We start from the raw sequence: 25,268 nt of genomic DNA on the forward strand, positions 1-25,268 counted from the left end.
ATTAGAACTGAAAAAAGCCAATGTAAATTATGATCCACTTAGCAAAGGAAAAAGACCCCTGTATGCCTCATAGTAGATTGATAATGTGCCTGTCAAAAAATGCCAAACACTAAGTTTATTAGCTTTTGTTTTAAACAAAAATGTGACAGATTCTTTAGAGAAGTTTCTGTTCAAATTTAAAAGTTTGCATGTTCAAAGAGGTAACTTCAGTTATATGGAAAACTTCCACGTATGGAATACTTATTACCTTAAGATGCTAGATAAATCCTGATTAGAATTATTGATAATTACTTGCATAAAATAAGAATTTATTATTGGTAATTTAAGTCCCATTTTTGCTACCAATTTTCTCAGTATTTCACATTTAGTTAAGTCTTAGTTTTAGAGAAATAAATAATTGGTTTATCTAATGATGACTAGTCATATTGGTATGTTTTTGGAAAGCTTTATAGTACTTGAAAGTGAAGGGAAAGTGTTTAGTCACTCAGTCGTGTCCGACTCTCTGTGACCCCAGCGACTGTAGCCCGCCAGGTTCCTCTGTCCGTCGGATTTCCCAGACAAGAGTATTGGAGTGGGTTGCCATTTCCTTCTCCAGGGGATCTTCCTGACCCAGAGATCAAACCCGGGTCTCCTGCATTGCAGATGGATTCTGTACCATCTGAGCCACCAGGGAATCCCTGTGCTTGCTTCCATTTGATTAAAAAAAAAAAAAAATCCCAGATTTTGAAAGAACACTTTTATCTTTTTTTCTTGATAGTTTTGAAACTGTTTTAAGGGAAATTACAGTATTTAGTCAAGACAGTCTTTTTTTTTTTTTTTTAAGGAATTATTGCCTGCTTTCATTAGAGGATCATTCTAGGAGATGAAAATATCTGAGTTCTGTTTGTATGTCTGCCACTTACTAGATCTATGGCACTGCCTCAGTAATCCAGTTCTCTGACCCTCAGTTTTGTTACCTATAAATATGAAGGGACTGAGCCAAGTCTTTAAGTTGTAATCATATTGGAATTATGAAATTCATAGATATCAAATTATAAGAACAATAAACACTGCATTAAAATTAAACTTAGTTTCATCAATAATCAGGTATACCTATAATGTTCAATCATTCATGACACATTTTAAAAAATTATTTCTAGTATTTTTATAATATTACTTTTCTATTTGTCACCTAAAATTTAACAACAATGTTCTCAAGATACTGGTTTTATAAGAAATTTCATACTCCTAAAAAGTTTTTGTATATTGTTAATCAGTTGACTTACTGAATTAAGATTACTAGAGCAATTAATTTTCCTCTTTATGTATTTTCTAAATTTTCTAAATATGAACATGCCTTAAAGAAAAAATGACACTGTCGAATTCTGTAATACTATACTTTGCATACCTCTGTTTTAAAACAGCTATAATCTTTTTTTAAATACAGCTCAATGATGCTGAAAATAAGTATAAGACTTTAGAAAAAGAGTTCCATCAGTTCAAAGATCAGCAAAGCAGCAAACCAGAAATTCGACTACAGTCTGAAATAAATCTTCTCACTTTGGAAAAGGTACCTGTGTTCGTTTATGGAATCTTAACTAACCCTAATGATCATTATAAATAATTATAAGATCAGTAAATGATATTTGCATATTCAGTATAATAACATTTAACTGTAGTATTCTGATATCAAATAATATATCACATCAAAGAATTTGATGCACATGACACTGTCACTTGAATTTCATCGCTTTTTTTTCAGTTATAGCCTATACTGGAGTCATTGGTTGAAAACAGCAGAACTGAGTAACTCTTGGACTAAAAGAATTCACAAACCTGTCAGGAAAGCTATAACAGCAAGGAGAAACTGAAGCTTTAAAAAAGGAGAGGATGGTTGGACCATAGAAATAAAATTTAGTCCTTGATAGAACTATTCAAGAGGCAAAAAGGGTGTATATAGAAAATTTGAAGAGAAGAATAAGAATGTGGTTTAAAAAACTGAGTTGAAAAAGGGTCTTAACTGATTTCTTCTAGCATTTCTGAATTCACTAAATGTTTCTGGAGCTTGTCAAATGCCATGCTATTTTTGGTTCCTCTTCTTACCTCATATGTATTTAATTGCAAAGTTCTGCTTCTTACGTATCTAGATAATCTCCTCACTCTCAGCCTTCTCCTCATTTCTTTACCAGTGACCTTGAATTTGAATCAAGCTGGACATTTCCCACCCTTTTTGATTAATCCAAGTATTTAAAGTACTTCTGTTTTTGTATTATGAATTCTGTGGCCTAACAGAGTTCTTTGAAGCATTCAGACAATATCTCATAAATTTTCCCAAGCTCTATTAAGTAGGTGTCAAAAGTATTTCCATTTTTACCTTGGGGAAATTCAGGACCAAATATCTCAAAATTGGAACAGAAATATTATCTTATTCATCTTTTCTGAATATAAATTAGATAATATCCACCACAGAAATAAATGGTAAAAAGTGATTTTTAAAATTCCTTCTTCCAACTGCATTTCTACCAATAGAATAAAAATCACCAAACATATTACAAGTATAAATAGTACCATGAACTTGTTGAGGGAAAAAAAAAGTATAATTGAAGTGCCTTTATATCAGACCTAATGAGTTCATCCACTGTTTTTAAATACCTAGTAAATAAGACTTCTCAGCTCTTTTGAAAATTCTTTGTAAGTGTTTTTGGAGCCAGAAGAGGGCAGAATCTTATTTCTTAAGTAGTAAAGACATAAAAGCACAAAAAAGGAAGACTTAAGTGAAGAAGTCCCTGATTTAGTCTGCAACTTCTAGTTATGTCTGATTGAGAGCTTTTTCTTTTCTGTTTACTCATGTCTTCAGTGTAACACAAATATTCCCATTTTTCACTGAAATGGTCTACAAATAAGTTAACATTAAGATTTAAAGTTAACATTAACAGTTTTACTAAATTCACTTCTTGATTCCCTTTATAAGAGGTCACAAATAGTTTGATTTGCTTTAAGCTAGGAAATGATTTTATATGGCTTAAAAATTGGACTTTTAAAAAATACGATAGGGAAAGCATTATAATTTAGTAGGGCACAAAGAAGACAGAAGTTCTACAGAAACTAAAATTGGTGTATTTAAGAACATTTGGTGAGTTCTTATTGTGTGCCCACCCCTGACTTAAGACAGAGGGAAAAATGAGAGAAAAGAAAAGAGGAAAAGTATGTTATCCTTTTGAAAGGGACCTCACTTTTAAAGAGTTTGTAACCTAACTGGGGAGATAACCCAGAGAGGCTTAAATGATTGTATATAATTAAATACCAGGGAATGTGATAGAAACTCTTTGCAACTCAGAAAAAAGAAATCATTTGATGTTCAGAATATAGTAGTTTTAAGGCATCTCCATGTAGAGGTAGAATTTGAGCTGAACCTTAAGTTTTAAGTAAGCAATGAAGCAAAAAAAATGATAGGTTCAGGAAGTAACTTGGACTAGGAGATGGAGGGGGACAAAACTGGTGGTTGGTATTTCATATTGAACACCAAGAATGTTGAACAAGTAGGATGGAAATTGTGTTTTGCTGTTTAACACCTAGGCAGAGGAGTTTAGGTTCAATACTTGCCAGTAGGCAAGTATTTAGTAGCTATTGTAGATTCTTTAGTAGAGAGTAAATTGATGTAATAGTGGCTTGCAGGATTTGTAGATAGAATACATTAAAGGCTGAGGAGACAAGATGAGATGAGCCTGAACTTAGGAAATGGTAGTAAGAATACAAAAGAATAAAACTGGAAAATATTTCAAGGGAGAAATCTGTAGTTTCTTATGACAGATGGGAACTGGAGAATAGAAGATTGGAGCCAAAGACAATGCCATGCCAACAATAGAGAATTAGGAGTTGGGGATATATCAAGGATAGAAATAGGGACATTAAAATCAGTGAAAGTCTGCTTGGTCTTCACTAGGCCCTGAATTGATGCTAGGTGCCGAGCCGAATTTTATTTTCAGTCTGTAACTTGGCTTATAATTTAAGTGCAAAAAAGGTTTCCTCAAGTCTCATAGTGAAAAGTGAGTGAAGTCGCTCAGTCATGTCTGACTCTTAGCAACCCCATGGACTACAGCCTACTAGGCTCCTCCGTCCATGGGATTTTCCAGGCAAGAGTACTGGAATGGGGTGCTATTGCCTTCTCCAACTAATTCACTAGTTTAGTATGCAATAAAATAACAGAGGCTTTGAATAAGTTAAACTGGCTAGTAACAACTAATCAGTTTTCTTCAGTGATTGCTGTTCTTCTACATAGGCAGGATAATTAATTCACGGATGGTCTTTCTGGTCTATCTTCAACTATTCTTACACTATATAGTCAATTAGGGACATCTTTTTACAGATATATGAAGAGAACACAGGTAGCTTTATATAAGTTTTGAGTTTGTTAAATCTATTTGTTATGACAGGGGATTTCTGACACAAAAATTGCTCACTGCACACTGAACCCCAGAGAACTGATGAAACAAGACAGCTGATGTTAGGAGGTATATGGGAGTGGGGTAGGGTGAGAAGTCGTGGATAAATTAAAAACTGGCAAGTATCTGCTGAAGCAGAGCCACTTTTTAGGGGGCATAAGAAAAACTGATAAGTCACCATTCTGGTCTCTTTAGAGAAATCCATTTGTTGTTAAGAACTTAAGACCATTTGGTACCATTCATGCTGCAAAATGCATTAGTCACACTATTTCCAAAAGGATCCTAAAAACTGTAGTGCAAAAGAAATCTAAGAAAATAATTACAAAACCATCAACATTTTTCAAAGTGTGCTCAAAACAGTGACTTTTACAAAATTGTGAATTTGTTTTAAATGAAAAAAGAATTCTATGAAAGATCAAAGACTCATTTCACAGATAACTTATATTGCATTAATGACTTGATTAACAGTGTACAAATAAGGGTCATAGGCCCTTTTTTATTTAGGTCTGAGCGATCAATATAAATACTGATGGGGGAGTGTTTTGTATCCCAGACTCCAATATTCCAGCTTTGTGTCCTGTCCTGTTGTTATAATTTGTAAAAATCTTAACGACGCAGTGATTCAAGTTTTCGTAACTTCAGTGATGTGTTAGAGGACAATACATCTTGGTTTGAAGAATTTGTTGTATCCGAAGGCCGGAACAGTACTCGACCACGATGATTAAATACATAAAATGATGGGTGATTCCTTAGTGTGTCAAATGTCTTATTTTTTAGTTCTGAAGTGGCATCCATGTCTTTAAACTCCCCTGCAATATGAACTATACCATAACAGGTAACTGCAAAGGCCAGAAGTGTCTGAAGAACTGTATCTATTGGCAGTGATTCATCTTCCTTTTCTGTTAATCGCATATAAGAACGATGCTGCGCAGCGAAAAGGCTGCGTGGGTTAGGGCAAAGAGGCCGATGCCCACCAACCCCTTCCATAGCGACGGCGCCATTACTCCGAAAGAGCAGCCCAACAAAAGAAGCGAAGGGCGGCAGAGCCGTTCCTTCCTCCACCGGCAGGTGTCCACGCAGCGCAGGAAGATGACGTCAGGTCTCTTCAGATCAGATCAGTCGCTCAGTCGTGTCCGACTCTGCGACCTCATGAATCGCAGCACACCAGGCCTCCCTGTCCATCACCAACTCCCGGAGTTCACTGAGACTCACGTCCATCAAGTCAGTGATGCCATCCAGCCATCTCATCCTCTATCGTCCCCTTCTCCTCCTGCCCCCAATCCCTCCCAGCATCAGAGTCTTTTCCAATGAGTCAACTCTTCGCATGAGGTGGCCAAACTACTGGAGTTTCAGCTTTAGCATCATTCCTTCCAAAGAAATCCCAGGGCTGATCTCCTTCAGAATGGACTGGTTGGATCTCCTTGCAGTCCAAGGGACTCTCAAGAGTCTTCTCCAACACCACAGTTCAAAAGCATCAATTCTTCGGCACTCAGCCTTCTTCACAGTCCAACTCTCACATCCATACATGACCACAGGAAAAACCATAGCCTTGACTAGACGAACCTTTGTTGGCAAAGTAATGTCTCTGCTTTTGAATATGCTATCTAGGTTGGTCATAACTTTCCTTCCAAGGAGTAAGCGTCTTTTAATTTCATGGCTGCAGTCACCATCTGTAGTGATTTTGGAGCCCAGAAAAATAAAGTCTGACACTGTTTCCACTGTTTCCCCATCTATTTCCCATGAAGTGGTGGGACCGGATGCCATGATCTTCGTTTACCCACAAAAAGGGCTCAAGGTCTTTGAATGTCCTGAAATTGTGTCAAAACTTTGGTTGTGTACATTTTTCTGGGAATTGGGTGTGTGTATTACATTAGAATCACAGAGGCATTTGTATCATTTAAAAAAGTTAGAAATCACTGATTAGATAGTTTGGGATGAATTAGGAAAATGATGTTTACGTCTAAGTGTTAGCTATATGTTTTGATTATGTGTTTTAAGTTAGTGTGAATAACAATGCAAATGTGAATTATTTTGATAATCATGGCAAAACGGATGTAACCTACCCAGCTTTTTCTGATAGAGTCAGTTTAGTGGGTACAAACGATCTTTGTAGTTGTCCTAACCCTCATCCTGGGGCTTGTCCAGGACACTATACCTTCTCCAAGACCTAGGGACATGATCACTTTTATAATTGAATACTATTCTTGTATCTCACAGTTATAAACAGATTTTTGCTTTTCCTCTAACATATGTCCAGTTGTTAAATTACCAATTGTTACATAATTATACTGGACAGTTGTTTTATGTCCAGTTAAGTAATAGGAATAAATCTTTGGGGCATAAGTGGAAGAGATCATATTTGATAATCTCAGAATATTATTCAGCTTAAGACATATGAGTCTAGTTGTGAAATGTCAACACATTTAAATCCAAGCTCTAGGGATTTGTAAAGCAGCAAAAACCTTGACTCCGTGTAGTTATATATTACTGCAGAGAACGTTCTGGTGTTTTGTGAAGGGGTTTTGGCAATCTACTTTTCCTTTCATTTTATTTCCCCCTGAGTTTTCTGAAGTTTGAATATTTGGATAGTGTCTTCGATTTTATTTTTCTGCAAAACATTAGGAGTTGTGTGTATGGGAAACACTAGAATTGATATTCAAAAACTGCACCAGTTTAGATGAACAGTATGTTACTGTAATTCAGCCATATTATCACCTTATCACTTCAATAGTAAAACTGTCTGTTGGCTGCATGAATTTGTTTGGTACTTGGTTTGAAACTTTGAGAGAGTACATTCCAAGACCTAGCCAAGTTGGCTTCAGTTCATGCACAACAGATTGCCTGCTGCAAGTATAAATAACTGTATTTTAAAAATTGAATCTCTTTCGTGTTTCTCTTCATGTGTTTGAGGAAAAATAGAAAATAAAAGTTAGATGAGTGTTTTTAGGAGCATTGTTTTTCTTACTTGGGTTTAACATTCTTAAAATATTTTTGACTTTGTACTCTTACTAAACTGCTTTCTGATAAAACAGTTCACTGTTCTCAGAATTCTGTGATTTTTGCCAAAATGAGTTATAAAAGTATCTCTACAAGCTCTCTTCACTGTAAGACAAAATTCCACATAATGATAGGTCTCCAAAAGGAGTAATCTGGTTTCAAGGTCGAGAGTGTCAGCTAAATTGGAATGCTAACAACTGCTTTTTGTAAAAAACAACCAAAAAAAAAAAAAAGTGTTTTTTTACTCTATGATCTTTGTTATATGTTTTAAATACATTTATAGTAACTGTCTGGAGGTTAAGACTGATTCGGTTCCTTTTAGTATAGGCTGTTAGGCAGTAAAAATACGACTATATTTTAAACAAGAAAATGTTCACGTGCCATAATATTTATAGTAAATTATATAACAGTTTTAGATGATGTCGTATGTTACGCTATATAAACTCTTTTCTTAGGCCAGACTTCTTGTATATATTATCTTTCAGTGATTGTACACAGTGGTATAGTGTTTCACTTGATATGATTTTAATCACTGTTAGGTTGAACTTGAAAGAAAGTTGGAATCTGCAACCAAGTCTAAACTGCATTACAAGCAGCAGTGGGGACGAGCTTTGAAAGAACTTGCCAGACTTAAACAGGTATGTAGTTTATAGCTGATGATGAATTATTCTTTTTATGTCACTTTCCCTTGATTCTTTACAAGTTTGCATATGTGGCAATATCTGTTAGGTTCATATTTGAGTCTCCAGTTCTATATTTGAGATTAGGGCCTTTTTTTTTTTTAATGTATTATATATAAGATCTTCCTTTCCTTAATTAAAAACTGAAACTTCTAGGTCTTTTTTTTTTTTTCTCCTTAATTGCAACTATCCTCTAGCCCACAGAAAACTGGGAATAATTTCTTCTACTTATGAAACTACCATCCTTTTTTCCCTAGTAATTTCTTTCTACTGGGAGTGCCTTTTGGAGGGAGAACTTTAAGAACATATTTTTAAATGTTACCTCCTAGGAAGACATAGTAATTTCTTCATCAAGAAAAGGAATCACAGGGTAGTTCTGCCTAATTTTGTAAGAATTTAAAAGTGATAGTACTTTCCTGAATTCTTTGTTACTTTTTTTCCCCTTCCTGGTACTGGGTGACAAATGCTGTTAGCTTTATGAAAAATTAATTTTAACTTTGGGTTTAATTTCTTCAAATTATTAAGATCAAATAAAATATGAACAAGATTTTCATTTTTATATTAGTAGTTAGTTTATTCTAAGCTTTGCTTCTGTTAAATGTGTCCATTTAAATTCTGAATGAAATTTGGTACATAGGGTCTCTTAGATTTGTTTTTTTGTTTTCTTTAACGTGTCTCTCAAACCATCAAATGTTATTAAAGATCTTTATGGTATTGTTCTAAATGCATACCAGTGTCATAGAAGAGTATTTACTAGACTGCCTGAGAACAGCACAGTTTGCCTTAACATAGCTTGTAGATGAATTGAGATTGTAAGCATAAAATAATATTACACACAGTGAATATGTTTTATAAATGCTCACAAGACTAAGGATAATCATATATAGTATCAGGGCCTCCTGTGTTCAAGGCACTGCCCTAGATTTATAGATACAAGTTAAACATAGGTCTTTGTCTCTCAGGGAGCTTGCCATTTAGTAATAGGGAAGAAAAGCATGACATTTACTGCCTAATAGTAAGAGCTCTGGAAAGAACCGCACAGAGTGCTCAAGAGGGGAAGTGCGTTTATTTAATAGAACTTAGAAAAGGCGTCATAGAAGATAAGGTGTTTGAGATAGACCTCTGGAGAATTGCTTGTGGTTTAGAGAAGTTGTTGGGCGGGGGGAGAAGTGTTGTAAATACAATGAATAGAATGATTATAGTAAAGAGGCAAAAAGTCAGAAAGCATAGACTTCATGGAGAACAGAGGAGGTCCCATTTTAAAGGTCATTTCAGGAAATAAGGACTAGAACTTAAGTGGTAGCAGTGAGAACGTGACAAAGAGGTTATTTTAAAAGATGTGATTTTGGTAGATTCTGTACAGGACACTATACCTAATCGGATGCAGAGTGGAAAGTCAAAGATGATGTCAGGTGTTCAAGCCTTAGTGTCCAGAAAGTTTTTCAATAGTGGAATTATGGTTATTAAGACAAGAAGCTGATTGAGGCATGGGAAGAAGATAGGACATGCAAATTTGAACATTTTAATTTTTACGGAAAGAAATTCAGTAATCAGAAATATGGACTGATACCTGGAGGATGTTTGAGATTAAGGACAGATGAAGGAATCCTTTGCCGAGATGATAACTGAAGATGTGGTAGATAGAACTTAGAATGCTTATGTTTAAGGAGGAGGAAGGAAAGCTGGTAAGTCTCAGGTACTGTGCTAAGCCCTTCATATCTTTTCATTTCATCCGAAACAAGATCCTGTATGGCCTTCCTTAGTGGCTCAGTGGTAAAGAATCCTGCCTGCCAATGCAGGAGATGTGGGTTCAGTCCCTGGGTCAGGAAGATCACCGGGAGAAGGAAATGGCAACCCACTCCGGTGGGAAATCCCTCGAATAAGAGGAGCCTGGCAGTCTGCAGTCTGCAGTCCACGGGGGCACAAGAGTCCGACACAACTTAGTGACTAAACAAGAAGACCTCCCCTGTATAGCAGGTACTATTTCCATTTTATAGATGAAAGAAAGAGAAGGTAAGTTGCATCTGAGAAGTTAAGTGATCACACGGATACTAAGTGGTAAGAGTGAGGGTAGAATCATATAACTGAGCATACACTCACGCTCTTTCCCCTTTCCAGTGAGTGTTATGGCTTAATTCCATAGAATCCACATAATGAAAGTATTTCAGAGTGAGCTGTGGAAGACATTAGGGATCTCTGCCTGAGTACTGAAGCAGAAGAAGTAATGATTTGGCCTATGATAAGCAAGGAAAATGCCATCGTTGACTGTTAGATAGACCAGCTCTGGAAATGAGAAATTAAAGTGACTTTGAAAGAGAAGAAGCTAATATAAAGGCATGGTGCCAAGACATTGAAGTTCCCTTTAGTTCCACAGGGAAGAATCCCCATGGAACTGGGAGTAAGGAAATAATGTGATGAGAGAGGCTATTAAAAATAACAGAACACAACTTCTATCAGAGGCAGCGTACATAGTAGTTTAGAACATGGCCTTGGTGTCAAGAGAGCCAAATTGAATCTTGGCTGTTAATAACTCTGCAAATTGGGGAATTTGATTTCTCTGATTAGTCTCCTCATTTGTACACCGAAAAATCTTTCCTCAGGGTTGTCTGAGAATTACTGAGTGGTCTGTAAAGCATTATTAGCGTTTGATACTTTGTATATGCTCAATAAATTGTAACTTGTTAAAAGAACATGAGCCATAATGCTGCTGTGTCACTACACAGTAATGTAGTGTTCTTGGTTTCAGTGGGTGGGGACCTAGTGAGATGGTAGCTTCGTATATTGATGAACAGAACAAATATTCAAAGATTAGAAAGATTTGTGACTGACTAGCTGAAAGATAATGGCAGCAACAAAAATTTGAAAATTTTTAAGTCTAGAAAATAAGATGTTGCTATATATAATAGCTGTAGGGAAGTGGGGTTCGATATAGTTTGAGTAAGACTAGTACTTTGGATGGTAGTTGTAAGGTAGATATTCTGTAGAAACTGACAGAAGGGAGAAAAACCTACATAAGGGCTAACTGTGCAGATATGCAGTAGTGTCAGGCAGCAGGTGCAAAGAGGTGAGAGTGCGTGAAGTCTGGAGAAACATCTAGAGTTGCTTTATGTGTTCATTCTTTCATGAGCACGTACTTATCAGGAGCCTACTGTGTGCCTTGAACAGTGGAGGATGCTCAGTTCTGGAAGGGATAGCAGTTCTCTTCCACAGGAAAGTTCAGCTGGGAGGGCTGGTACTTAACAAGAATATGGCAGGGTTGTAAGAAATGCAAATGAAGTTAGCGAAACTAACAGAAAATAAGTATTAGACAAGAGGACCGTGGGGTTCTCATTTTGTCATTCAAAGCTAAAGGAGAAATGGTTCAATACCAATGTTTCTAATATCAGTATTAGAAAAAGAAATCCAAATTGGAAAAGAAGTGAGACTGTCACTGTGCAGTTGACATGATATGACACACAGAAAATCCTAAGGGTGCTACCAGAAAACTACTAGAGCTCATCATTTTAAAAATAGTTAGAAATTGGTAAGAATAAAAAATAGCAGATAAAGAGCAGGTAGGAAAGAAGTGGAAGACAATGCCTACCCCTGAAGTTTATGCAACTATGAAGGATAAGAGACTAATGCAGTGGTAAATACTTACAAGGCATTACCAAAATCAGTAATGAAGAGACGGAAACCTGTTAGCTGTTGATTAGGCTGTTTCTTCTGGAGAAATTAGGAATTAATTATCAGAGCATAATTATAATTGTCACGTTTCTTACTAAGAAATACCCGTGCAAGAATAAGTAAATTGATTTTTAAGTTATATTCATATGTGTATATTGATGGATGATATTGTTTTCACATTGTTTGAGGTAGTTTTTTAAATGTAAAAAATAATGTTTTGAATATAAACATGAACTGAAACTGACTCTTAAAAAAAGGTTCAATTAAGAATGCTCCCACCCAAGCACCCCCTTCTTCTAACATATACATTCTCATATACTTTTGCTATCTTCTGGGTTTGTCCTTTAATTTCTTGTTTTCTGTTTACCCTTTTTTCCTATGCTTTTTCTACCCTCTTGCTTAAAAACCCTTAGCATCGTAGTTTTAGCTATTTGTACCTCATAACAGAAGACATCACAAAAGTTCAGATGCGTTTTTTAAGTTTCTATAAGTGAATTAAGGAGAAAACTGTGTTAAATTACTGATTCAACTCCAGACGTCTGCTTCATGAAGCTTCATTGCAGACCACTTCTATTCCTTATCCCACAGACTTTGTGCTTTAGAAACAACACTGTAAACTAATTTCAGGGTCACTGGGAACTGCTGATGTTCTACAGGCCACATTGTAGAGATGCAGCACTTTACAAATGTAATAGACCTCGGGATTGCCATAGTGAATTGTGCTCTGCCACTAACCATTTTTGGAAGATTAAAATTGATTACTTCATCAAATAGGCACAATTTATATGTGTGAAAATTACTTTAGTTTTTTTCCTAAAACTTTTTATTAAAAACACATTGTGTTTGAATATAAAATTGGAATCCTCTATCTGCTTTTGTTCAGAGGATTGTTTGTGCAACTTCTTGTTTAAATTGGATTAGTACCATGTTAATTTTACATTGCCTCTGGTGAATAGCCACGGGGCTATAATCTCTGCCAGTAATTTGTCACAGCAAAATCCTCTGGAGGGCAGTACAAAACATTTGTGTAGTGCGGATTAGACGGCGAAAGCTGTATCTTAGATTGTTAATAAATGTTAATGACAAAACCCAGCTGGTAAAGCTTGGAAATAAGACCTAATGCTCAGTGCCTATTGCCAAAAGAATGTTTAAACAGAGATTTCCATTACTCAAAGGTGACCTCGTATAGTCAATTGGTGAATTTAAAAAATCATAATCTTCCAGTTATTTAGGAAAAAAATCTTTTCTTCTGATTCATAAGTATAAAAGCCTGTGTTTTTTCATGTTGTAAACTTTTTTGTTCTTGGGTAACTGGGTAGGCAACAGCTGTAAAATATAAATAAGTGTAACATGAAATGGGTCCTAACTTAGAAGACAAGGAAATGATACCCGCACATTCTGGATTTGCTATCTGTGGTATGATGTATAACACTGATTTTGAAGAGTTCTAGTTGTCAGACACTTAAGGGGTAATTTAGGTTTTTTTTTTTCCCCCAATTCTAAGTTAAGATTATTACTTTACTGTGTCCTAAGTACCATATTTACTTAAAAACATTTCTTGACACATTAGAATAGTTATGGAGGAAGAATAATAGCCACTACTTTTTAAAAAGAAATGAATCATCGTTAAGAGATATGAATTTGTTGTTCTGGGCAATTTAACATTTTCATCATGTCTGATACATTTAAACTAGGTATGTTTGTTCGCAGGACAGGAAACAGAACTAAGATTTGGGTAGGACGTGGGCCCCTTACCATATTTGTGCACAGTAGATCTGTTTAAAACTGAGCTGATATATTTAGTTAAAACAACACAGACTTCATTGGCTGACATCAGCACTATCTTGTCCAGCCTCCTGCTTATCCACTCAGAGTAATTAATTTGATTAATTTATAAGTAATTTAGCCAAGGATGGGATGTAAATCTTTGTTTAAGAAAACAGTTGGAGGTCCAAGTCTTGGTTAAAAACTGTGTCTTGAAACCATCCAGGCCCTCCTACTGACTTGTCAGCTCTGGGTTATTTTCAGAAAACTTGACTTGAGTTCCTTAGTTTAGTTGTAAGTTTTTTCCCACAGACTTACATGGTATGTGTGAGTGGGAGAGTAAGTAGTGGCCGCGTTTTAGCCGCTGTTTAGTCTAGTGTATGTGTGTTTACATCTCCTCTCTGGATTTATAGGCAGCCAAGGCAAAATAAAGCTTATACTCACTTGATTGAGGAGCCTTTAACCCAGAGCACCTGGCGGCAGAGGAGCTGTCCTCGGACCCCTAGCTTTTGTGCATGTGGGGTTATTGCTGATGCTGCACACTGGATTAAAAATTCAGGGCCTGTAAAGGCTTTCCTTATGGTTTAGAATTAAAGTGTGTCAAGCTTCATAATGTTACAGTTTTACAAAGTAACCTAAAATTAAATCATTGACCTTTCCCCCACTGTTTGCAATTATATCTGCTCACTGTAAAAGAAAAAAAGTCCAAATTTTTTGCAGCATAACATACAAGATGAAAGTCACTAGTAACCTTATCACTTCTTCAGCCAGATACAACAATCCAGTGTGTTTTTTGTCTGGATTTCTTTTCCTTTATTTTCTTAATAATTACTTTTGAAATGAAACATGTTATATGTTCCACAAAGGGAATCAAAGAAGATTCTTATGCTCCTCAACCCCCACCTTCTAGTTTAAGCAGCAGCATTATCAGTGCTGTGTGCCTTTTCTCACCTGCATCCCCTTCACAGGTAACTGCTTTGCTGACTTTGGTATTTATTATTCCTTTGCTATTTTTTTTTAATAAGATTATAAAGACACTAAAATATTGGTAAATAATACTATTTACTTTTGCATGTCTTTAAACTTTATATACATGGAAATACTCTGAATCATTCTGTGACTGCCTAGCGTGATTCAAAATCGTTTTTGCGATTTAACTCTTTTGATGTGGTAGCCTAATTTTATTTTTATGGTTCACACAACTTAAACATATAGTAAGACAACACTGAAAAATTTTTTACATGTGAGCATTTCTGTTTCTGTCTAAAAGTAGAACTTCTGGGTAGTAGAGTTTGCTCATTTCTGCTTCACTAAATGTTGCCAAATTACTTTCTGAAGAGGTTGTGCAAACCTGCAGTTCCCAAGAGGGGTGTGTAATTGTTATTCTTCACACCATGTCGAACACTTGGCTGTTATCAGATGTATACATTTTTTCCAGTTTGGTGGGCGTGAAGTGGTCTCACTCTGTGGTTTACTTATTTATTTCCCTGATTATTGACTTTGAGCATCTTTTGTTTACTCCACTTGCATGTAGAATGTCTTTTGTTTTTTGCTCAGAAGAAATCTACAGATTTTGGAATCACCAGACAGAAAGTTAGAAATAACTACTAGAAAATAAGCGATATGATAGAGAAATGTATTAGAGAAGTGGAACCTTTTCAATCATGTAGACATCCTGGAACTGAAAAGTTTTACAACGGAATTGTAAGTTCAGTAGATGAATTAATAGCAGAACCAAGGATATGTGAGCTGAAGATAAACCAATAAAAATATCCAAACTGGAAGAGAAAAAAGGATAGAAAATGCAGCATAGAACATGTGACACACAGGATCGGTATATGGAACTGGTTACCTTTTGTGTAACCGCTAGTCTGTGTGGGCTGCTGTAACAAAACAGCACAGACTGGATGGCTTATAAACGACAGAAGTTTGTTTCTCACATTTCTGGAGGCTGAAGTCTGAGATCAAAGTGTACACACAGTCGGTTTCTCTGTCTGGAAAGGATCCACTTCCTCGTTTATAAATAGCCATCTTTCCACTGAGGTTCTTTTTTAAATTAAAATAGTCAAAGTCAAACAACTAGAACTCATCAGTGAATTTGGTAAAGTTGCAGGCTACAAAATTAATACACATAAATCTGTTGCATTCCTATACACTAACAATGAAAGATAAGAAAAAGAAATCAAGGAAACAGTCCCGTGTAGCACTGCATTAGAAAGAATAAAATGCCTAGAAATAACCCTACTTCTGAGTGACTTCACTTTCACGCATTGGAGAAGGAAATGGCAACCCACTCCAGTGTTCTTGCCTGGAGAATCCCAGGGACGGGGGGAGCCTGGTGGGCTGTCGTCTCTGGGGTCGCACAGAGTCGGACACGACTGAAGTGACTCAGCAGCAGCAGCAGCAAGGAGGCAAAAGACCTATACTCTGAAAATTATGAGTACTTTTCATCAGTGTAAAAGAATGAAAGAAATCAAAGATGACACAAACAGATGGAAAGATGTACCATGTTCTTGGATTGGAAGAAACATACTGTGAAAATGACTATACTACCCAAAGCAAGCTACAGATTCAGTGCTGTTCCTATTACATTGCACAAACTGTTTCAGAAACTAGGAAGAGAGAATAATTCTCACTTAAAAACAATGAGACCACCATTATCTTCATTCTAAAATCTGACAAGGATGTTATAATAATATTAATTGGTCAGTCAATCTCGTGAACATACACATAAAGCTTGTAAGTAGCACAACTAAATTTATTAAACAAAGGGGACGTTGACTGTCACCTTAAAAAATGAAGAAATCAAATGTTCTTTTCAAAAATGCAGAAAGGCAGTACCCGTTCATAGTAACAGTCTAGAAAGGTTCATGAGATCACTGTGTTAGACGGCAGGATGTCTTACTGTAGCATTCCAAAATGTCTGTTACTAAATCATGGAATATCCATTCTGTGGAATGTTACACATTTATATAAAAGAAATTTTATGTGCATAGATTTTTTGTGAGTCTGAAGAGTGGAAAGGCATTATTTCTTGAGATAGAAGTGGAATTAATTACTAGTTCAGGGGCAGTTATTGAATTTTTCTTGGTAACTCTGTATAATTTGTATTTTATATAATTTGTATACTTTATCATTCCTTTATAATTGTAATTTCTTATATAATTTTGATAATTAACCATTTCTTAGATGCCACTCTTACCATTGCTCTTGTGGCAACTTACTGTATTGATAGCAGACTCTCTCTTGCCCTTAACTTCTGTTATCTTATATTTAGCTAACCTCAATCACTGATTGGAACATGAGTGGTTATGGCTTATAACAGGAAGGGTTTGTCATGGAAAAGTTTGTAAAGAGAACATGGACATTTCTAGATAATGTGTCTGCAGAATCTGCAGTGTATGGCTATATCATGAGTACAGTCAAGGAGGGTTATAATCACAAATCAAAGTCATAAAAGTATATGTATTCCTAACATGAGAGATCTGGCTTGTTTCTTTCAAGCGAGAGCAAGAAAGTCAAATGGCTCGTCTTAAAAAACAGCAGGAAGAATTGGAACAGATGAGACTACGTTACCTGGCCGCTGAGGAAAAAGATACAGTAAAAACCGAGAGACAAGAATTGTTGGATATAAGAAATGAACTGAACAGGTATAATGACTAAAAAATTACTTTCTTTTCCATACAAAAACTCAAGTTCAAATAGTACAACTTTTTATTTATTCATTGGTCCAGGGAGAGTACAACATCACGTCTAATAAGGGACATCATTTCTAAAATGTAGCTAAGTTATATAATAGAAAGTCTTTGCCAAAGACCATTACTCGCACATTTTTTTTGGCCACGAATGTAGCTCTGTTTAGCTTTTTTGTTTCCATAGCATTAGTACTTTAAATTTTATTCCTGTGTGACTATTTCAGATTTATTGCAACTATTTCAAGATAATTAATGATGATGAATTTAATTATATAAAGTATAACAAATTTCAAACATTGTTATATTATTTATATAAATAATAGATTAGCTCTTAATTATTGCCCTTACTGTGTATCAGCAGCTATTTTAAATATCTCATATGCCTGTCTCCACTGTTTGTTTTTTTTTTTTTTTAACTCTGCAAAGCAACTTTTTGAGGAAAATAATTAATCCCATTTGGAGATGAGGAAACTGAGTTTTAAAGAGGTTTAAGTACCCCTTCCAAGGTCACACAGCTAGTAGGTCAGGGGGCTGGAGTTTAGATCTGATGCCGCAGGTTGTGTTTGTAACTGCTCTGCAACACTGGGCTTCTCTGTAGTGTCATGGTGCTCTTAGTTACTATTTTAAGTATTTCGTGTTAGAGAAGTAATCGTTAGGAAGCAATATTAAAACAAACTAGTGTCTTTTTGGAGGAGAATGTAGGGGAAGACTTTTAATGTTTATCAGGAGACTGGTAATTTGTTGCAGCGAAGCATACTGTCTTAGCTTGGCTGGCATAACAAAATTTCATAGGTTGGCTTAAACAACAGAAATTTAGGAGGCTAAAAATTCCAGATTAAAGCACCAACACAGTTTCTGGTGAGGACTCTCTTCCTGGCTTTTAGACAGCTGCCTGACCACTTGTCCTCACAAGCTCTCCCATGTCTCCTGTAGGAAGTGCACAAATTGCATCATGACAGCCCCTGGCTCACGCGCTCATCTAAGCCTAATTCTCTTTCAAAGGCTCCATCACCAGACACCATCGCACTGGGGGTTGCATCATATTCATTCAACATGTGAATGTGGGGAAGACACAGTTCAGGATATAGGACATGCATTTGACAGACTACCCCGTGATATATCCCTACACAAACTGGGGAAACTCAGTCACTGTATCCGGTGGATTTGGAGCTGAATTACACAAATGCATTTAGAATATTAATGTATAAATATCAGTCAGAAAAAGGTCAAGGTCTTTAGTACATGCTACAGGGCTCAGTTCACTCTGTTAGTCTCTTAATTCAGCAAATACTTACTTGGTGTCAACTGTGTCACAGATCTGGAAGATGTTACGAATTAATTTTAAAATGCCGCTTGCTTCCAAAGTTTTGCTATTGTATATAGTAGTTTACCAAATGCATATTAAGCCGCTACTCTTTGCCCAGCACTGTTTTGGTGGTTCAGATGAAGATAGCCATGTGCCTGTCATATGTGTAGGTCATACGAAATTAAGTCTTATTATTAATCATCCCCATGTATTGCTCCATTTTACCAGTGTCCCATTAATCACTTGATTTCCTCCTGAGTCCCAAAGCACAGGGCCCTATTTTTTATTTTCTTTCTTAGAACAGATGGAGGTATGTGGTGTCCTGTTTGGACTGTACACCTCAGTTTCTCATTCTTTTGTGAGGGATCTTAGGAGTCAGTTCAGGTTTCAGAGTCATATGAACAAACAAAACTGCGCTGCCCCTGACCCTGCACCCTTTCTGGGGTCCGCAGCACTCCCTGGCTCTCCCTCTCCCCCACACCATCGTAATTTCAGAGCTGGTTCTCACTGGCTTGCTTACTGTGAAGGCTATCTAGAAGCAGGGACTTAGATCCAACTGTTTTTTATCTTTTTTATAAAGACAAAAGTCAGGAGTAGTTGCAAATTAAAAATATCTTTGTAGCTAGTTACTTAGAGAAGTATAAAGTTGTATCTTAGTTGTAGATTCCAAATCAAATTAAAACCTACTCCATATCCAAACTAACTTAGCATACTAAGTAATGCCAGGTATACTCCCCATTTTCAAGGTAATGTGATTGATAATATTCCATTGGAAATACCCAGGTCCCAGGCTGGCACCTGCTCCCCTTTCTTCATCTTTTAGATAAGATCATCATAAACATAACTTGAAGCTATCCATACAAACTCTTAAAAGGTGCACACCCTAGATTCAAGCATTCACATCTATAGAATATCACTTTCTACAAATAATATTCATATAAGCTCCATAATAACAGAAACTTTGCTTCTTGATTTGACACAGTATCCCCCAAACCTAGCACCTTTTGGTATGAGTAAATGCTTGTGGGATAAAGTTAGAAGAAAATTATGTTCAAGAAACAATAACAAGGGCTTAATAACAACCTAAATATCAATAATATAGGAAAATATTCTTTATATTAATAATAGTGAAAATATATTGATAATTGTACAGAATTACATATATTCAATTGCTTTTTAGAAAACTGTTTAAAATGCATGCATTTTTTAATTGAGAAGAGATATAGAAAATGACTTAGATTGCTTATCTCTGATTAAGATGATTTTTTTCCTGCATATTCCCAAAATTTCTACAATTTTCATGTCTTTTATGCAAGTATTGGTTTTTTAAACTGTCTTTTATAAGTGTGCTAACTCTGGCTAGCCAAGTAGGTTTTTGTTTGCTTCCTGAAAATATTACTGAAAATGTATTTACCATTGAGTCACGCTGTTGTTAAGTGGCGGTATTAACTGAAAACCAGAACAGCGTGTGTTGCCTGCTCGAGTGGCCTGTGTTCTTGACTTCTCAGGTTAAGGCAACAAGAACAAAAACAGTACCCAGATTCCAGAGAGATTGCGAGTGGAAAAATGGATGGGCCCCATGGCAGTGCATTGGAAGAAGGTTTGGATGATTATTTGACTCGCCTAATAGAAGAAAGGGATACTTTGATGAGGACGGGTGTGTATAATCACGAGGACCGAATAATAAGTGAACTCGACCGACAGATCAGAGAGGTTTTGGCAAAAAACAATGCCAGTAACTAGTAACAGTTTGAAAAACTTTGCCTGAGACGCCGGGTCTAAATTTTAATTGTAAAGCCCTCAAAAGAAGGGAAATGGCTGTTTTAAAATGCAATTTTCAATTTTTTATAAGCAGAATTTTGTACGTTATTGTATAGTATTTATTTGGTTTTATTTGCTGTGTGCTACCTCTCCCACCCTGGTTTATGTGTAATTGTATTTTATATACTCATTTTTTAAAAGACGTCAGTGTTTATCATTTCATGGCTAACTTTCAAAACAGGTTTTCTCTAAATTTGTTCTCAGAGAAATGACTATACTAATTTCCAGTTACATAATTTTTTATGTTGAGCCAAAAGAGTGTATGTTGCACTTTAAAAATGCTGTTCATTTGAAGAGATATCTTAAAAGTTGATACCACTTAAAATCCAACTAGTTTTATTTAATTCATTTTAGATTACCTTTTTTTTAACTTGAAACATTTGCAGAGAAGTCATATGTCATCTCTTGAGTGACAAATTAGTCATTTATTTAAAATAAAGTTAGTACAGATTAAACTTGTTTCAACAGCTATTAAAGTTTCAAACTGTTAAGAATATGAAGTAATAGCTTAATAAGTCTTCTCTGTCAGTCTCCTGCTCAAGATTGCATTGTTTTCTTTTGTTGAAAAGAGATTTCATTGTCCAGTAATAGTAATACTAGTTAACATAAACCCTCTGTAATAAAACAAGAAAGCAGACACACAAACGCTTCAGCTAAGAAAGTAGAGTGGAAACCTATTTTTGATTTTCCCTAGTTTTAATCAATCTTTTACAAAAGTACATGAGACTAAGTCATTGTATCGATGTAGTGCCATGTCAATATAAATTTTTAAGGACTCCTTTATGTAAAATTGTTCAGAGCAACACTTTCCACTTCCTTTTACCAGGTACTGAAAAGGTTTAATTAGCAAATTCACAGATTAGGTCAGCTTTACAATAGATGTAGTTTAAAATTTCTTATTCCCAAATATAAATTTAAGTATATACTTTAGGAAGTATATACTATTTACTGATAACGTCCACAAAAGCAGAATAGGCTATTTTCTGTTGTTTTCAAGGAGGTGTATTTCTTGTTTGGGAAATTAAAGTCCCTCCATGCTTTATATTTTCTTTTTTTCCCTTATTACCAAGTGTTAATCCAGAAACAACCCAACAGTAAATACAGAAATTACTGAATGAGAGAATAATGAATATGAGAATTATAGAAAGAACGTGAAATATTAATTATGGCTAAACATTTTCTCTCATTGATTTTTGTGCCACATGAAAAGAAGTATTCTTTTTGTTTGGGAAGGTCTCGGGTAAAACATTGCGACTGTGCCTTCAGCTGCCTGTGTGCTGCATGTGATGTTTTCAAACACTAGAGGGGGCCTTAGATTTAAAGAAACAAAAGGGACAGTTCTAAATGGGTGTGTGGTTTGCCTTCTCTAATCTTTTGGCTATGTATTTTATCAAATAAAAATCATAATTGTATACATCTTTGAGTTTCCGAGCAGTCTGTTACTTTTTTGTTAAATACATTGGGCTAGTGCTTGTCTACTTCCTGTGTCAAGTAACTAACTTTGTATTTTTGGTTTTTAAATGTTTACATTGCAGATACCTTTATATGTTCTAAAATTGATTGGGAGAGTGAAATTTTAACACCTTTTTGTGGTCCTTCAGCAACAGACATTTCATTTGTCGGTGACATTTAATGTGTTTATACTGATTGCTCTGCTAGATTGTCATCAGTGCCTGGGATTTGAGTATGACCACAGTAGACAGATAAATGAATGAGAAAAGGAGTAGGTGAGTGAATAAGAAGTTTCCTCAGTACTATACGTAATAGCAGACCTTTCATCAGATACTTTCATATGAAACAAAATTTACCTTTAAAATGTTTGTGATTCCTTTTCATGAAGAAAGCCTAGTTTCCGTGCCTAAGGCCAGCACATACTGCAGGGGAGGTGAATCGCATCTTCCGGGTACGTGTGGTGGTGCCATGTCTGTGTAAGTTGGAAGAGTTCCTTTACAGGTATAACCAACCCAGTGGTTTCTAGATAGACCTGGGATCCTGTTGCTTTCAGCAGTGGTGGGAGTTTGGGCGGGACTTAAGGATGTATAAAGGCACTGCATGAACAGCTTAAGAGTACAGCAAGTGAGTCTGACCAGATGACTTCCTCATCCACATACCTGTCCAGTTACTTCCCAGCCTAAATCCTCAGATCACCTCAGTACATACTGCTTGTCCTCAGCCACCTCAGAATGGACCTCCTGACCTGGTTCTTACAGCCTATAAAAGAGAGTCCTCTCCTCTGGTAGCTATGTATAGACTTTTAAAATTTGGCCTCTCACTACCCTTGTGTCTGGCTTGACTGAACAGCTAACCTGACGTTTTTATTGATAGAATTCACATACCATAGGATTCACAATTTTGATGCACATCAGTGGTTTTTAGTACATTCACCTGGTCGCACAGTCATCACTACTAGCTAACATCTTCCCCCAAAGCAGCAGCATACGCATTAGTAATCATCACCCCTTTACATCTCCCCCCAGCGCTTGGCAGCCACCAATCTACTTCTGTCTCTCCGGATTTGCCTATTCTGGATATTTCATTTAAATGAAATTCTAAATTTGATACTAAAATTGGAAGCCTGAAATATTTTTCGTGTGCCCAGTTTCTATGGTATATCATTTTTGTTGTTGTTCAGTTACTAAGGCATGTCCAACTCTTTGCGACCCCATGAATTACAGCATGCCAGGCTTCCCTGTCCTTTACTATCTCCCAGAGTTTGCTCAAACTCATATCCATTGAGTCAGTGATGTTATATATACATACATACATATATATATATAATAACGTTATTTGGGCCTTCTGCATCTCCTTATCATTTAAGATCTGATAAAATGCTATATATATATATATATAGCAGCTTGAAGGGACTCTGTGTATATATAAAGTTGCTCTGCTCAATGTATTTTATATATATATGTGTGTGTGTGTGTGTATATGTTTAATAGAGATGCAGAAGGCCCAAATAAGGGTATAACATTTATCAATCAGTTAATATAGCTGAGCTGTGCTGTTATCCATTCCTTAGTAAAGCAGTCACCAGAAATAGTGAAAGGGAGATAATGTTCTGCTGTGACACCTCTGAGCAGTTCCGTGGTGCTGGAAATGCATTATGATACAAGGCATGTGAGATGCCACTGATATCCTATCCAAATTGCACACTTTCCAAATTAGCACAGCCGCTATGGAGAGCAGCATGGAGATTCCTTAAAAACTGAAGGTAGAGCTACCATATGACCCTTCAATCCCACTCCTGGGCATATATCCAGAAAAAAACATGATCCAAAAGGATACATGCACCCATATGTTCATTGCAGCACTGTTTACAATAGCCAAGACATGGAAGCAACGTTAGGGCCATCGACAGTGGATGGATGAAGAAGATGTAGTACACGGGTATACATATATAATAGAGTATTTCTCCGCCATTAAAAAGAATGAAATGCCATTTGGAGAAACATGGATGGACCTAGAAAGTATCTATTGAGTGAAGTCAGTCAGACAGAGAAGGAGAAATACCATATGACACCCCACATACATGGAATCTAAAAAGAAATGACACAAATGAAGACAAAACAGAAACTCAGAAAGTGAACTTACGGTTGCTGGGGGAAAGGGGTAGTTAGGGAGTTTGGGATGGTCATGTGTACACTGCTGTATTTAAAATGGACCTCCTGTATAGTACATGGAACTCTGCTCGGTGTTACGTGTCAGCCTGGATGGGAGGGGTGTTTGGGGGAGAATGGATACATGAGTATGTATGGCTGAGTCCCTTTGCTGTTCATCTGAAACTATCACAATATTGTTAATTGGGTATATCCCAATAAAAAATAAAAAAAATTCAAAAGAAAAATTGCACACTTTCCTACATGATTTCTAGAGTGTGAATAAGGAGAAGTATGCATAACTAGAATACAGGGTCCATGAAGACAGAGGTTAGGTCTGTCTGCCATTTGCCTGCCCCATGCAGGCACTCAGGAGTTGCTGCATTCATGAATAAATACATGAAGAAACAAATTGTTTATGGTCTGCCAGTCAAAATAGACATAAAAATGAACGATGACTGAGGCACACGGAGAATAGGCTTTCCTGGCCTCATTGCCCAGCCCCTGCTGAAACTGAGGGGTTTGTTTGTTGGATTGTTGGGCTTTTGAAAAGGATGCTTCAACCACACAGACAAAATGTAGAACAGAGGTTACCTGAGGGCTGGGGTGCAGGGATGGGGGAGCTATATGTTGAGTAGGTACAGAGTTTCTGCTTAGGATAATGACTGTAGAAATCACTGCATGGCATTGTAAACATATTGCTATGTAATACCAGTGAATTACACACTTAAAACTGTTAAATTTTTGTTTCATGTATTAATATATTTACAATTGAAAAATGTTTGCTTCCAAATCTGCCTGCTGCTGCTGCTGCTAAGTTGCTTCAGTCGTGTCCAACTCTGTGCGACCCCATAGACAGCAGCCCACCAGGCCCCACCGTCCCTGGGATTCTCTAGGCAAGAACACTGGAGTGGGTTGCCATTTCCTCCTCCAATGCATGAAAGTGAAAAGTGAAAGTGAAGTCGCTCAGTCGTGTCCAACTCTTAGCGACCCCATGGACTGCAGCCTACCAGGCTCCTCCATCCATGGGATTTTCCAGGCAAGACTACTGGAGTGGAGTGCCATTGCCTTCTCCCCCAAATCTGCCTACCCAGTGTTTAAATGCTAAAAGGTTTTTGCACAAGAGTCTCCCACAAGCCATTGTTAAAGACACTTATCTTCTCATTCCTAGGAATGCATCAGATACTTCATTATATATTTATAGTACCTCTGTTAGCAAAATCTGAAATTTGTGAAAATTAATGGCTACTTTTTCATCCCAACTTCTAAAAGTAAAATTGGAGCATCCTTGAAACTTGGAATTATAATGCCTTCACGTA

At 36.4% G+C, this 25,268-nt stretch overlaps 1 protein-coding gene and 1 pseudogene across 3 annotated transcripts in view; one reads left to right on the plus strand and one right to left on the minus strand.

Annotated features, from left to right (window-relative positions):
- The window catches only part of CEP120 (centrosomal protein 120), an 83,493-nt gene extending 61,727 nt beyond the window's left edge, over positions 1–21,766 (plus strand). For all 3 annotated transcript variants that reach the window (XM_070374079.1, XM_070374081.1, XM_070374078.1), the window contains 4 exons: positions 1,427–1,549; positions 7,958–8,056; positions 17,033–17,178; positions 20,038–21,766. In XM_070374079.1, the coding sequence (XP_070230180.1) occupies positions 1,427–1,549; positions 7,958–8,056; positions 17,033–17,178; positions 20,038–20,272 (603 nt within the window). In that variant the 3' untranslated portion in view covers positions 20,273–21,766. The remainder of the gene's footprint in view (positions 1–1,426; positions 1,550–7,957; positions 8,057–17,032; positions 17,179–20,037) is intronic.
- Positions 4,218–6,517, minus strand: LOC138988529 (ER membrane protein complex subunit 5 pseudogene; annotated as a pseudogene).
- Positions 21,767–25,268: the final 3,502 nt, after the last annotated feature.

Source organism: Bos mutus, chromosome 7 (assembly GCF_027580195.1).
Source record: "Bos mutus isolate GX-2022 chromosome 7, NWIPB_WYAK_1.1, whole genome shotgun sequence".
Taxonomy (NCBI): domain Eukaryota; kingdom Metazoa; phylum Chordata; class Mammalia; order Artiodactyla; family Bovidae; genus Bos; species Bos mutus.